The sequence below is a fragment of the Marmota flaviventris genome, chromosome 12, assembly GCF_047511675.1.
Source record: "Marmota flaviventris isolate mMarFla1 chromosome 12, mMarFla1.hap1, whole genome shotgun sequence".
Taxonomy (NCBI): Eukaryota; Metazoa; Chordata; class Mammalia; order Rodentia; family Sciuridae; genus Marmota; species Marmota flaviventris.
Window position 1 is genome coordinate 101,526,377 of NC_092509.1, and position 15,555 is coordinate 101,541,931.

A 15,555-nucleotide genomic window follows, 5' to 3' on the forward strand; every position below is an offset into this window, starting at 1 on the left:
AGGCACAAAGCTAGACCTTCAGGTCACACTGAGGAGCCAGAAGCTCTTTGGGACTGAATGAGGGTGAAAAGCCAGTCAAGAGCACCAGAGGATGCGGAGACAGAGATAAGCTTTGTGTTTTTCTGTAGTCTTGCAACTTTTCAAAGGAAATAAATAATTATAATACAATGAGACCAAGGTTCCAGGGGGTAATTGCCTCTTTGGAAACTCAGAAGAGAAAGAAATCAGTTCCTGAAGTGGGGACAGGGCCTGAGAGTCACAGAAGACCTCACTAAGGGGGCTTGAATGACACAGGTTCTCCTGGTGGACGCACCACACCCAAAGCACACGGCATGTGGCCATGGGGGAGAGCAGGGAGTTTGGGGGGAACTTAAGAACGGGGGGGGGAGATGAGGGACAGATCCCAAGAGACTTGTCCTCCCTGCTGAGGAGCTGGGATTAGCACATAAGTGATGAAGAGCCAAAGAGGGGTTAAGCGGGGGTGTGGGATCCCGTTTAGATTTTAGAAAGATGAGTTGAAGGAAGGAAAAGGAGAGGAGCGTGAGGGCTTGCTCAGTGTGTAACCGTGGGTTTGAAGAGGAGGCCGCTTCTCATCTCAGGACCCTGTGGGAGGAGGGTGGGGAGCTGAGATGCGCAGCGAATACCTAGAGAAACATCTGCTGATACCTGAGCAGAAGGGAGAGCCACGGACGGCTGGTGAGGGGGCGAGAGAGGAGAGACCCACGGAGGAAAGGCCAAGGGATGTATCTGAACCCTCAGACCTCTTGTGATCTGTCCCTCCTCTCCCACCGCCCTGTCTCAGTCCCCCCCAAACGCCCTGCTCTCCCCACTGCCTCACTCATCTGCCTGAGCAAGGCCTGCACATATTTCAATTCTGAAGTGGCTACTTTGAAAAAAAAATAAAGAATGAAATGATTTTTTTTAAAGAATCTCCTAACCAAGGAAAACTAGACAAAGAATGGGGAATTCCCTGGTAAAGGAGACATACATAATCAAAATGAGACTCCAGACCATCCTAAATTTGACAAAGGCAAACAAAGTCATTATCAGTCAAGGGGTGTCTATTTGGCCTGTTTGCTTGGGGTCCGATCATCAGGATTCACATTCACTGCCACACAGGCTCTGAGGCCCTCCACCTACTGGTGCGCTCAGTTCTCACAGCACCCTACACTATCAAGCCCATTCTCCAACGGAGAAAACGGCCTCAGAGGGCGAGGTTAACCTACAGTGGGGTATAGAGCCAGAGTTCAGACCCAGAATAACTGGTCTCAGAACCGCCACTCGAAAGCACTAAGGGAACCTGCTCTCAGGTGGCAGGCTAGGAGAGCGTCAGACGCATGGTGTTGGTTGTACGCATCCCTTAGACAAGGAGATCAAGGAGCCCTCATCACTTGAGTTGGTCAGGTTAGGCCAATTGCTGTAGCAAAAAACTCCAGGCTCAGAGGCTTCAGCCAACAGAGGTTTCTCTCCCTCATTTCGCTGTTCACTATGGTCAGCCCGGGAGCTCGGCTCCACGCAGTCATTCAGGACACCTTGGTCTCTGCTCCCAGGCTCTTGGAGACCTTTCCTTGCATCTGGCCAGATGAGCAAGCAGAAAGAAGAGAGGACCTTGGCCATCCTTCACTCATGGCCCCTCAGAGACAGAAGAGGGGAAGGTCTTCCAGCTCATGCCCAGGAAGAGTGTGGTGGGCCTTTTGAAAAGCTCTGCCCAGTCTTTAAGGACTTTGATGATAGGAGAAACCTGGCAAGAAATCAACCTGAGAGGCAGCCTGGTTTCTATGGGTTGCTAGCGAGGTGAGCTCCAGCAAAAGGCCCCAGAGTCTCACCAATAAAGCAAGGGAATTTGGTCAGGTGGAGCTTCTCAAGATTCTTCTCAACCCAGAATGGCCATATAATAAAGCATTGTTTTATTATTTTTAATAACTGTGGTGCCTTAATCATTTGTATATTGATGATCTATTTGTACTTGTGTTCAAAATTGCAGCCATAATTATAAATTTGATTCTGAGGGAACATACTATCTATTTTCCTTTAACAGTCAATGTATGGTAACACATGATATCTGCATACTCTAGGAGAAGAAAGAGTCTCCAACTTTTATTAGGACTAGTTATTTGAAGCAATTAATTCAATTTGGAGAAATATAGATACCTATTTTTTAATGCCTTGAGCCAGGTATAAATAATAAACGTAATGTTCTACAACCAGATTATCGCCGTGATCTGATTTTTATACAGCACAGTACTTACATCTGTGAGAGGGCATCTGAGCATGCCAGGTTAGCAAGGTGAGAACCGTCAAGAAAATATATATCCCAAGCCACAGAGTTAATAACTACCAGCTGCAGTTCCACCCTGTGCCCTCACAGCCAGAGAGCCTTGGTTTCTGAAGTGAGTGATATTATTGTAACCACTGGGATTTGCAAGGTAGGGTGGTTTGAGAGCCAGGGCCAGGTTTGAACAGGCAAGGTGGAGAGGTCTGGGGCTGAATAAGATGTTATAAACCCCCAGGAGAGACGGCAGGGTCAGAAGACTGTTTGATGAGATTCTTATTTTGGAAAAAAGATTTAAAAAAAAAAAGTTAATATGTCCCCAAATTCAGAGAGAGCATCACAGGAAACTAGGGCTAGAGCACAGGCCAAGGTGCTGCCATATGTCCCTCTGCCTGGGGGTTCTACACCTGGAGAACCCTGAGCCAGACATGGTCCCCTGCTGCCACTGTCACCCTCACCCACCCGCCATTTCCCACAGCAATCGGAATCATCTCCCACTCCTGCCTCTTCAGTCCATTCAGCCCGTTCTCTTGCATCTCCGTGAGAGTATTCTTTGCAAAACGCCCATCGTTCATACCCCTCCTTGCTTACAACCCTGCAGCCCTCACAGCGCACGCTAGAGTTCAGCACCCAACTCCCGCCCCCACCCCCTGCGGCTGTGAAGCCACTCTGTCCTTTTCAGGAGAAGCAGTGGGTCCAATTGATCATCTGATCAAAAATTCAATAAATGTATCATTTCCCTACGCCTCCAGACTTTCCGAGGACGCTTTCTAGTGTATTAACAATTGAACTCATTGGCGGAAATTTAGAGTCACCTCACCTTTCAGGTACCTAAGGGTTGAAGGAAAGCACATCAAGCACATTACTTGGGAATATTTGGAAATAGGGGTATCCCAGGTTCCCTGACTTTTCAGACACCCTGCTCGGGGAGTTTGCTGCTGGGCAATTTGGATCTTGGCTCATCCATGCCACGCAGGGCCTCCCTGGCGGGTCTCTCTTGCCTGGTGTGCCTTGCGGAGCCTCCTGGGTTTCCTGCTCGTGGCACTCACCATGATTATGCTTGGGCACCTGTGCACAGTTGGCTTCTGTGTTGGCTTCCCACCCTAGACTGGAGCACTGGCAGGACAGGGTCTGGTGTGCATGCTCCTGGAGAGTCGAGGCCCAGCTCGGTTGCCATCGCAGAGCAGGTGCTTATACAGCCCTGCGACGAAGGAGCCGACATCCCAGGGGTAGTTTCCCCACAGCCCCTGCACAGCTGGTCCGCGGGATTCATGGTACCTGCTTCTCCTTGCTGGACTGGGAGGGGCTCCAGATCTGAGTGCACAGCGCCAGATACATTGTGGGTGTCCAGCAGCCCTGGCCCAGATGCCCCGACTACACGGAGCAAGAAATAACCCCATAGGAGGGCCCACGGCAGGCCACGGCGCAGCTCTGCATGGAGACACACCATCCCCTCATCAACATGAGGCTCCTGTGCTCCCAGATGAGGGTCATCTGCTCAGCCTGCTTTATGGTACTTCTCAAACCTGACCAGAGCTTGTCATACACATGCATTCCTGGCCCCACCTAGATCTACTGCATCAGGTCCTCCAGGAGTGGGGCCCAGGAATCTATATCATTAGCTAACTCTGTGAGCCACTGCACTCCATCCTGCCGTCACCCCGGATCCCTGGGCACAGGAGACACGGCAAGCCCAGTGTCAGCTGCAACCCAAGGCAGAAAGCACAGTGGAAGCCGTTGAGGAGAGACAGGGGGAGGCCTTTCCTTGCACCCGCCCAGGTCAGCACTGCAGCAGGGACACCTCTCAGGGTTCTGGCTGAGACCTGAACCTCCTGCTCCCCACTCCTCCCTCCACAAGAGGGCTGAGGATCTACAGAATTTGCAGGTCACTCTGGAGTTGGCCTTGGGATTTAACTGGGTGCCATCATGGTCCTTATCATTAACACTTCTAGAAAGCATTTACTCCTGGACAGACACTATTCTAGAATTTGACATGTATGATTTTATCCCATAAATAGGGACAATGAGAGGCCAGTGCTAAATAGAAGGCCCACCCCCTTCTCAGAGAGTTCTAGAAGGAACGCCAGCCCCAGTGCCAGCCCTGCACACCCCCCTGCAGCAGCTGTTGGCTCTCGGAGATTGGTTCAGGCCTCCTGTACCCACCTCTGTGTGCTTCCAGGGGCTGCGAAGCCTGGGAGGGAGCCGGGGCCTGCAGGCAGCCAGCTGGTCTCCTCAGGCCTCACCTGGGAGCTCAACAGACCTCAGATGTTCCCAGGTGACCCTTCTCCATCTGCCAGAATCTCAGCCACAGACCTGAAGACTGCCGTAGCAGGGAGGCCCCTCACAAAGCCCTTTCCATCTGAACGAGGTGGGAACTGCAGTTCTTCAGCAGCGAGGATTGGGCTCGGAGGTGAGGGGTGGGGAGGCAAAGCTCAACGCTAGAATTAGTCCACTGTTATTTGGAGATAACCCACTAATTTATGGATCACGTTTGTGTTGTATTTTACAGTTTACAAAATACATGGAATATACTGAGCCTTTTTAATCCTCTGACTTCATTACAAAGGAAGCTTATTAGCTTCATTTTGTAGCTGGGTCAGTAACTCGCTGGGGTCGTGCGGGTTGACCTAGGGCTCAAACCCAGGCCTTCTGTCTCTGACATTGTTCCTCTTCGACACAGGCTCTCGCTTGTGGAAGAAAAAAATAAATGACTGGTTCTCCCTGGCTAAGGCTGCAAAGGGTATAGAGATAAGTCATGTTTCTTTCCCAGGGACTTGAAGGTGATGCTTCCCCTCTTCTCTCTCTTTACACCCACAACCAGAGTCAGACAGTGGAGGTTGATTAGCACCCATTGCTGGCTGACGAGAATAGATGAATTGCATTTCAAACAGTGTCAGAGTTGAAAGCCAACAAAGCCAGGGTCTCCCAGAGCACAGTCAGGGCCCAGGCCCGGCTGCTTCTGCAAAACATCCCACAGAAGCGCTAACTTTTAATTCATACCACCGAGGAGCTATTTGATTGTTTCCTGGAAATGCTAATCATGCAAAGCTCATAAATACTAATGAAACACTATAGATTAGCGGAGCTCAGCAAGTAACCTAGGGGGCCTAGAAGAGAATTCTTAGATTAAAAAATATAAAGAATACCTTTTAATCGAATTTTCCCCAGACTGGGTTCCCAAATGTTAATGAATACTCTCTTTGGCTGTGGAGAGCAGACTCAAATAAGTACCTTTAAGAATGCAGAAGTGAGTTATTGACTTAGCTTTATCTTGAAAAGAAATCTATTTATTCTAAGGCTGCTTTAGGTGCCATGGGATGGAGGAGTTTAAGACAGGTGGGAGGGGTAGGAGAGCTGAGCACATTGAGATAGACACATAATTCAAATGCATGCATCTATTTCAGCCAGCTAAGCAGCCTAGGTTGGAATTTGCTTATTATGTTTATCTTTCATGACATGATCCTTCAATAATAGTAACTCCCCTGGAATATACAAGGCCCCCTGATATCAAAACTGTACCTTCGTCGTTTGTTGCCAAACCCACACCGGGCACAGAACATGGCACATATTAGATGTCTGATTAATGCGGGTGGATTGATAAAGAGCTCTCTCAAACATTTCCCAGAGCTTTTACATCTTGTTAACTTCTTCTAAAGGGCAGCTCTATCACAGGGTTCTGCTATCATAAAACTCCCAAATAAACATCAGCCCCATCTCTACCCTGGCCACAGTTTGCCCTTCTGGTTTGTCTCCCCATCCTCTCTCCCACCCGGAGCCCCAGGCCCATCAAAAGATGTCCTGCGCTCCTGCTCATAGTCTGGAAATTTCTCTGTCTGGAATATCTGAACATTCTTTTTACCCATATTTCTCTGTCAAAATCCCACTCATCTTTCAAGCTCCTCCTTAAGTGACTCCACCTTCAGGAAAACTGCCATAATATTCTCAAAGGCCTCAGCACCCTTCCTCTCTCTCTGGAAGACCCCAAAGTGGGCCCCAGATGCCCTTCAACCATGTGGGGTGGTGTCGTCACTACCACGCTGCCGCAAAGTCACAGCAGCACCGTGCAAGGAGCACTCGGACCCAGGAGGGCCGTGTGCAGGATCTAGTAAGAGAAAAGACCCGAGTCTTCCCCAGCAGAGCAGAAAAGTCCAGCCCCCAGGGGAGCCCACACCTAGGCCACACAGAGCGAGGCAACGGCAAAAGGAAAAGGAAAATCCAACCAGAGGCGAGGGGTGGACAGAAGAGTGAGGGCTGCAAGCCTGCGGGGTTGCTTTTCCCCACAAACCGCCTGGCGGTGTGACCATGTGTGAGCAGACCCAAGTCCTGGGGTGTTCCCAGACCCTGGGGACTTGGGCAGAGCCTCCAGCCAGGGACATGGCTTCTCAGAGCGCTTTTCTTTGTTATGCGTTGAGTTTGGGCAGCCAGCTGCTTTCTATAAACCTGCACTTGGGCAGGACTTGGTCCTTATGCTATGTTTCTTTATGCATTTGGGAAGTGTCTAACAATGGGAAATAAATCTCTTTGCAGTCTTTTCTACAATAGACTGGGATAAATGTTTAAGTCAGTCTGGGGAATAGCCAGGAATTGTAAGATTCTGCAAATCCTGGGCTTCTTGCCAGAAATGGGTTAATTCCATACAAAGGAACTGGAGGTCCCAGAGCAACACCTGTGAACAGCTCAACCCTTGGGGATCTGGAACAAAACTCCCCAGAATGAGCAAGGCCAGCTCTGCCACTCACTGCATGACTTGTGCTTCTACCTCTTCCGCTGGGGATGGGACATAACGGCACCTTCTTCACAAGGGTACAGTGAAGGTTAGATGAGTTCATAGGTGCACAGTGCCTAGAGCAGTGGCATATAATAGTGCTTAATAAAAATTAGCTGAAATTATCACTATTATAGCATTACTTCAGTCTCTATGGTCAAAGGGCCCAATAGTAGGTGCCAATTTATACAGTTGGGAACATTGTGTAAATAGTGGCATCTGGGGTGGGGATCACATGCCAGCAGACCAGGACTGAGGTTGGGGGAGCCTGGATGGGTGCATGGGTACTAGGTATATGGGACATTTATAGATTACGCTATGCAAGGAATTAGACCTTGAAGGACAACCATGGGATGCCACATGTAACACCCCACCCAGCAGGGCCATGCCTTTGTGCTCCGGTGCAAGGTAATGGGTGAGCCTGAGTTACCCGCTGGTGCTTCCGTCCACAGGCACAGCACCATCCTGCTGGGTGCTTCAAAGCTGCGGCATGTGGAGTGATTAGAAAAGTATCAAGTGAACCCTAACGTGAAGTAACAGCTCATCACTGCTGGCTCCTCCACTTGCCCACCATCCTTGGGTCTGGGTGTTCACCGCCCCTCTGTGTGGCCTCCAGCATGTCACCTCACCACTCTGGGCCTCAGGTGTGTCATCTTTCAGTGAGACAGTTGGCCAGGATGATCTCTAAAGTCTACAACCTGAAAATCAGTGATTCTGGTATTTGGGTACCAAGAGGTCTCTTAAATTCCTGTGAATCATGCCTGACCTCAAAGTCTTATTTGGACACAAGAACTTGTGGGTTCCAGGACCCAAGGGAGCCTCTGTGGCATGACACTTGAGAGGTGAGCCCTAGGGTGCCCTTGAAGAGGCAGAGGGGTAATAAGCAAGAGATGCTGCCCTGTGCAGGAACAGGAGAATGTCCCCGTACACTGAGGTCAGCACAGGGGCAGGGGGTCCAAACACCCCCGTTTTCAAGGAGCTGAAAGGCTCCTTACCCCTGAGACGCAAAGGAGCAGGTAGTGAAGGAGTCTTGGGAACAGAAAGTAGAGAGGAAGGTGAGGAAGGAGGAGAAGGTGCCGAGAATCAGGCCCAGGAGTGGGGCCTGGGAAGGGGAGGAGACATGCAGCAGGACATCAAGGAAGGCAGGGGTGGGGCAAGTTGAGGACAGTGTCCTCTGAGCCTGGAGGAGGCTCAGGTCCCCTGCCACAGGCAGCAAGGCATAGACATTGCATCTTGTGCTTGAGCTTTAGTTAGCATTGGGAATGGCAAGTTACATTCATAGAGGGTCACATCCAGCAGTGTCCCGTGGGAAGTGTGCGGCCACTACCTGGCAGGTGGGCGGCAGTGGGGAAAAGATTGAGAACTGCCACCGCAGAGGGTCTGGAGTGCCAGCGCCTCCTCAGAACCCTGGCTACTCACATCGATTCCCGTACCCAAGAATTTTTGATCAGCTACTCTGCGCCGGATCGGATAGAATAGTAATGTTTGTATAGTAAACCCCAAAGTGTGTGTGTACACAGCAAGAACGGACTGGTGCCTGTTGACCAAACGCACACATTTACCTTCTTCATTGAGTCACAATAAAATTTCAGTGGACTATTTGAAAATCTGCTCTTCTGTCTCCTCTCTTTGTAAACCTAAACTCTGTGAGGCTACTAAAATCATAGGGCTGAGGATGAGCTCGGGGCTAGAGCCTTCAGAGCACATGCGAGGCGCCAGGTCCACCCCAGCATCACAAAACAGCCTGCCAAAAATAAATAGGGGAACCATACACCCTCCACTGCATTTTTCTTCATGTCTCGGTTTTTCTCTCCTCAGGGGCTTTGATGGCATGCTCAGGCCCAGAGCTGAAAGAGGAATAAATTCCCAGTGGCCGAGGCTGTGTCCTCCGGGGCCCAGGACTTGCTCGCGAGTGACCTGGCCGTGAGCCCCACACAGCCCAGCACCATGGAGAGAGTCATCACCTTCTTCAGCTCCATCTGGGACATCATCGTGACCAAGCACCAGGAGGGCATCTTCAACACCGTCTGCCTGGCCATCCTCCTGGGGCTGCCGCTCGTCGTGGTTCTCACGCTCATCTTCATCTGCTGCCACTGCTGCTGGAGCCGGCCAGGCAGGAGCAGACCACGGCCCGCGCAAAACAAGAGGAAGAAGAAGAAGAAGGATGAAGAAGACCTCTGGATCTCGGTCCAGCCCAAGCTTCTCCAGATGGAGAAGAGGCCATCGCTGCCTGTCTAGCTCCCTCTGGGGCCAAGCCTCCTCCCGTCCCCACAGAGACTAGGGAGCAGGAATCCCTGGAGAGACGCACTCATGTCCCCAGACTACCTACTCAACCAGGGAACCAATCTCAGACTCAGTGTCCCCATGGAGGGCACTCCCCGGGGAGCACATGGACGTGTCTTGCTCTGTCTTGGCCACTATGTGTCCAGTAGCCATGCCTCTGACGGCGACCCAAGCATGCATTCCATCTTGCCTCTGCACACCCCATACCCCAAAGCACCAAGAACGTGAGTCTGTCCATCTTGACACAGCTTCCCCGTGTACCCACACACCATCACACGGGCAGATTCAGGCAACGGCGCAAGGGCAAGTCTATTCTGCTCATCTGATGGCTGTCGACTATGTGCTCCGGGCCAGCAGCGCATTACACACACTTGCAGAAATGCCTGGTGGGAAGGCGTGGCTAGACTCAGGCACTTAGACACAGTTGTGCAGCCAGGCAAGGCCCCCACGCACTGTCTGCTCCGTATTTCAGTCAGTTTGGAGACGTTGCCTCCCTATTCCTGTACCTACGCTGCCTTTCACTGGAGAGTCTGGCAGCCTGGTACTGCCCCTATTCCAATGCAGATTGACACAGACACACCAAGTTCCTGTGCTTCTGACTCCTCACCTGTGCCCCTGTAAAGTCTGATGATCAAAATTCACTGAAAGCTCTTTTCTCGCAACATTGTTCTCGTTGACACTGATGGGTATTCAGTGTGGGCCAAGACCTCTCTGGGACGCTACCCCATAACCACTCAGCAAGGTGCCCTTTTCCAAGCAAAAACAAACAGCTCTTGGCGGTGACTGCTAGAAAACTATGGAAACCCCTCATCCACTTCAGTGGGCTCCAAGTGTATACCTGTGCAATTATGTTTTCCAGATGGAAATGTTAGATGCTACAACTGAGTGAGGTATCCTCTTTCTACCAAAGATTTTCAGTAGGAAAGGAATTAAGACAATCACAGCACCATCTCCAAGAATGCACACAGGGAATGATTTCATATGGTTGTAAGGGGTGCATGGTGTGGTGCAGGAGGGACCCAGAAGTAGCAACTGAAATGAAAGTAGGATGTAGCTATAAAGAAGTTTATTAATATTTATCTTGAAGCTCAGGCAAGTACCTTGCACACAGTAGGTACTCATAACTGTAGTTTCTGTTTGATACATGGTGACATTATAGGTAAACTCTGATACCTCACCAATTCCCCCCAAGTGACCTTGTAAGAGAGCCCACTAACTGCTGCAATGGCTGGAACTAGGTATTGGGTTCCACAGGAGACTACATGCAGAGCTAAGGGGCAAGAGGATGCTCGCGCCCCAAGGGATGTGAGGACATAGAAGCTAGGTCCCCAATGAGTTGAGCAGGCTCCTCCCCACCAGGCTGAGGTTGGGAGGCACAGTTAATCTACCATATGATGAACTGGTTGGCATTTTGATTGCATATGACCATATTACAAAGATGGATCATTCCCAATCTGGGAGCAGGTTGTACTCTAACAATTCATTTGCAGATCTTCTAGGGAGCTCTCTTGAAATATTTTCCCATGGAAGCTGTTCTAGACAGTGGCAGAATCACTGCCTAATAGCACAGCTAAACTATGACATTTAGAAAAAAAAAAACTAAATTCATCAAGGCTGTGTGAATGGAGAAATGTACTCAATTTGCTTACTTGGGCTACCTGGTACTCACTTGCCCTCCAGGTACACTCCAGGTCCAAGGAGGGTGGGCATCTGGTGGTGACCAGGGTCTAGGACAGAACTCTGTGAACCTAACTTAGGCCTGCTTAGGTGTCCAACCAGTCATGTTTGCCCTGGGGTGAGATTCCTTAGCGACTCAGGCCTCCACTCTTAAACCCCTTTGACCCAGAAAAAAAGCACTTTCTGATTCTGTGTCCCCTTGTCACTTGGAGAACTTGTTATAGAGCATCGGACTGTCTCCTGCATGTCCCAGGATGGCCAGTCATCTCTCCACACCACATGCCTCCCGTGTCCTCTGCTGCCCACCAGGACCAGCTGGCCTTCCCATCCCCAGCTCTCAGTCCCTCTAACGTAGATGACTTGGGAGAGACATGGAGACAGGCAGAGAGATGGGGTGTCGGGATCTGGGGTCATGGATCATCAGCATCAGGGACCATATGAGTAACATGGTTTCCATGGTAACTGGCCACCAAATTGAATTAAGACAGCAGTCAGTTGGCTGCTGTGACAAGGCTTCTGTCCCTAGGCACAGGGCCCCTGCCATCTCCTAAACGCACGGACTTTCTCCCACTCTGGACGTGAAACACCCAGAAACTCACATCTCAATTGTCTCCAAAGCCCAAGACGCAGAAGACTCCACCTGGAGGGGGCTTGTCTGTTCCTCTCCCGGCCTCCCCCCAGCCTCATGGTGCCTAGGCCTGTGCTGGAAGCGTGCCAGGCCCTCAGATTGTTGGACAAATGGAAGCTCGGAAGGGCCAAAGGAACCTTCCGCACATCCTCTCCCCCCACCACCCCCGTCCTTGCCTCTCCCGTGCCCTCTTCTCCCTGCGCCCGCGGTTCAGCCATCTACTCCCTCCCCTTTTACTCCCTGTATCCCAGCCTCTGTCCCAGAACCACCTCTGGCAACCACTGGGACCTCGGGACTCCTGTCCACATGGCTCATCTGGGGAGGTGAGGTTAATGGGGGACAAAACGAGGATCTGTAAAGAAGAGGCCTCAACCAGCACAGGCTAGGAGAGAGGGTCCCCAGGCCCAGAGTCCTCACAGCCTCAGCCAAACCCAGACACGGTCAGAGGAGATATGCCCGCCATTGCTCAGAGTCGCTGTTTGTTTGCATTTCTTGGTGGGGAGGGAAAGGAAAAGGACAGTGTAGAGAAAGGAAATTCCCCTTTCCAAGAAGAATATAAATGATCAAAGCTGTATAATATTTTTCAGTAAAATTCAAATACGCGTAAAAGAAAATTTTATTTAAATAAATATTTTGAAAATCAAAAGCTGTGCCTAGCCTCCTTGCTGGCTGGAGTCAGTTACTTCCCTAACATCAGGTGTTACTCTCCCTTGGCCAGGCCTCAGAAGTGATGGGGGCAGGGGCTCACTCTGGACCCCTACCCAACCCTGCCTGGTCACCACCTCCCCAGAGCAGAGTCACAGGTCGAAGGACCAGGAACGTGGCTTTCTCACCCCCCTTTGCTAAGCAGACAGCCTCAGAGACCAAACTCCTCAGAGGTGCCAACTCCGGAAAAACACACTTACGTTCCCTGGCAACCCTTAGAGAACTTTCCCTTCTATGAGGTCAATCAATGGCTTCTCACAGAGAAAGGAGAAAGAGCAAAGACCTAAGCAAAAAATCGACCTCTGGGCTAATCTGGTGCTGGGAAGGGAAGGATCAAGAGCCTCTAGGGAGCCACCAGGGACTGAGCTATGGGTGTTTGCCTGGTGAGCGGGATGGGGGAGGGGTACACACACGTGCACACTTGCGTGTATGTATAAGTGTACACCTTCCTTTTGAGTCACCCAGAGCTTTGCATTGGTTATGAAATGCAATGATTTAGATCCTCCTGATTCCTCTCCTATGATGCTAAGAATTGCTGTTAAAGCAGAAGCTGTCCAGAGCATGCTGCCCAAGAATCACGAGTGATGGAAGTGCTCTCCCTCAACACCGTCTAGTATGGCACCATCGCCACAGTGGCTGTTTAAATCCATTAAAATCAAATCAAAGGTCTGCCAGCTCAGTTCTGCCAGCCATACTTCAAGTGTCCAGCAGCCACACGTGGCTAGCTGCTCTCATCCTGGACGGCATAGGTCCACGATCTCCTGGGGAACCACTTTCAAACACGTTGGCAGAACTCCATGCTGGACTGTATTTTAACGAGGCTCAGGAAGGAAGGCCCATGGAACAGGCTCCCGTTCTGCCCTGTCTCCCCCCAGGCAGGCTACATCTGAAGTTCTACTTGGTTCCCAGTACCCATGACACCAGGCAATGGAGGCTTCACTTAGCTTCCCCTTCATTCCCAGGACCTTCCAAAACTTTCCAGAGCAGTTAGGGATGTTGACCAGAAACCACCAGGAAGGGAGCGGCCCCTGCACCCCTGAAGGGAGCCACCGCTGATGCCCCCAGCCCCTCCACCAGGCCCCCTGGGGTGTGCCCAGGGTTCCCACGGAACCATCGGCCATCACACTCTCAACTCACCAGGGCACCCCTGCGCGGGCCTTGCCTGTGACTTCAGCATGATTCCCAAATTAAACCCCCAGGACTACGAGGCCGAGTGAAGATCCCTTCAGCCAGCTTTCTGTTTCTGTCACAGTTTCAGAGGGAAGTTTTCAGACACCTTTGTGGACAACCCCATAAGGTGGTGCTTTACTCAGGAAGGGTGGCCTGCATGCACTGAGTCCCCTCTCACGATATCTGTTCCATAGATGTCTGGACCATCCACTACGTGCCACACACACTGGGTGCCAGACGTGCAAAGCTGTCCAGAGGGGCTCACAGCCTGACTGAGGGGGCAGACAAGCAAAGAGACCACCATGATCCAGTGTGGTCACTGCTTCCTTAGAGGGATGCCCCAGGGCTGGTGTCAGGACAGGCTGACGGGAGACCACGGGAGCACCAATGGCTGCCTGGTAGGAGGTGGCCAGGAGGGTCCGTCTGCACAGTGGACATTGGGAAGGTGCACTCTGGAATAGGGGTGCAGGGGGCAGCTGACGAGACCATTCAGAAGCCATCTGAGCTGTCGAGTCACAGGTGCTGTGGGCTAGGACTCAGGAGGAGGGTGGTCCGACCCTGCTGCTGACTCCAGCTCCCACTGGTCATATCCTTCAGGCCCCTGCATCTTTCTGTCAAGACTTATCTGCAAAGTGGAGCTGATGACAGTCCCTGTCTCCCAGGGGTGAAAAGCTTAAATGAGATAATGCATACAAAGCATTTAGCACAGGGCCCGGCTTATAGAAAGTGCTCAGTAAAGGTTGGGTGTTGTTAATAAGAATAGAGGGAAAGTCATGAGAGAGCTGTCCCAGGAGTCAGAATAGCAGCGACTCTCAGGAAGAAAGCAAATTCCACAGGACAGAACGATGCAGACAGGCCCCACGCAATGGGGATTCACCCTGATTTTTACTAACCTTTCCCTGTCTCACTCTTCTCTTTCTCTTTCTTCCATTCATGAACCATATGATCCTGTGAACAGCCTTGGAGCTGGCTAGAGACACACCCCTAGCAAGGAGGAAAACAGAAAAGCAACACAAAAATCAAAAGTTTTGAATGAAATCATAAAACCTACTATCTTACCATTCCAGAGGGTTTGCAATACATAGAGAGCACTTTCATTACCTCATTTGACATCCACTTTATAAATGAAGAAAATGAGGCCCACCAAAGGGAAGCCCACTGATCTGGCCTGGAATGGAAATCAGAGTCTCAGGCTCTTGCCCCAGAGCACCCACACACCAGGCCCTGCCCAGGCTGATTTGCTGATTTGGGTTCCTCCAGACTTCTAGGAGCACCTCCTTTGAGTCAGAAATTACTGAATGCAATCAGTCGTAGCCTGTGACATGCCCAAATGTCTCCTTCAGATGCTCCACAGCAAGCCCCATCTGCCTCCTTAGCTGTCTCTAAGCCTAATTGTCCTTACTCACCAAAATAAAGCACTGCTTTCATTTCATTTCCTTCTTTTATTGGAATTATAATACTACTGCCGCACTATTGTTTCCTGCTTTGTTCTTATGATTACCCTGCAGTTCAACTATTTTATAGAATAAACAGGCTTTATGGGCTAACCTGGAAATCTAACTTCTTTAGATAACGTTGGAATTAGAACCAAAAGCCTTTCCCCCATGGAAGCAAACAACCAAAAAGAGGACTTTGGGAAGCATTTGAAAACTTGTAACTGCTTGAAATCCCTTCCAGGAGTTCCCCTTACCTTCCTGCATGCTGACAACCTCCAGCCCCTGTCTCCCCGCTCAGCCTGGTACGCCAGGTCTGGGAACAGAGGCCAGGTCTCACTAGGCAACCTCTTCAAGGTAGCGCCTCTTACCTACTTGTGAATTGGTCCAGCAACAACCCTGCCTGAGCAACCACCAAGGGCAGGTGGATGTTGATATGAGCCACCCTGGCTGACCCTCCATACAACTTCCCAAGAAGGAAGAGAAGTGGGAAACCCTAGCTCCCAGATTCCCGCATTATGGAGGAGAGAGATGCTGAGGCAAAGAGGCTCTTGGTAAGACCACACTGCCATCTCCTGGCCAGGATGAGTATAGCAAGGCTCTGGCACCAGGCTGCAGGCCC

The 15,555-nt window shown here is 50.8% G+C and overlaps 1 protein-coding gene across 1 annotated transcript in view; it reads left to right on the forward strand.

Annotated features, from left to right (window-relative positions):
- The window catches only part of Kiaa0040 (KIAA0040 ortholog), a 33,675-nt gene extending 21,404 nt beyond the window's left edge, over positions 1-12,271 (forward strand). The window contains exon 2 of the mRNA XM_027935048.2: positions 8,856-12,271. Within this exon, the coding sequence (XP_027790849.1) occupies positions 8,985-9,275 (291 nt within the window). The 5' untranslated portion in view covers positions 8,856-8,984 and the 3' untranslated portion in view covers positions 9,276-12,271. The remainder of the gene's footprint in view (positions 1-8,855) is intronic.
- Positions 12,272-15,555: the final 3,284 nt, after the last annotated feature.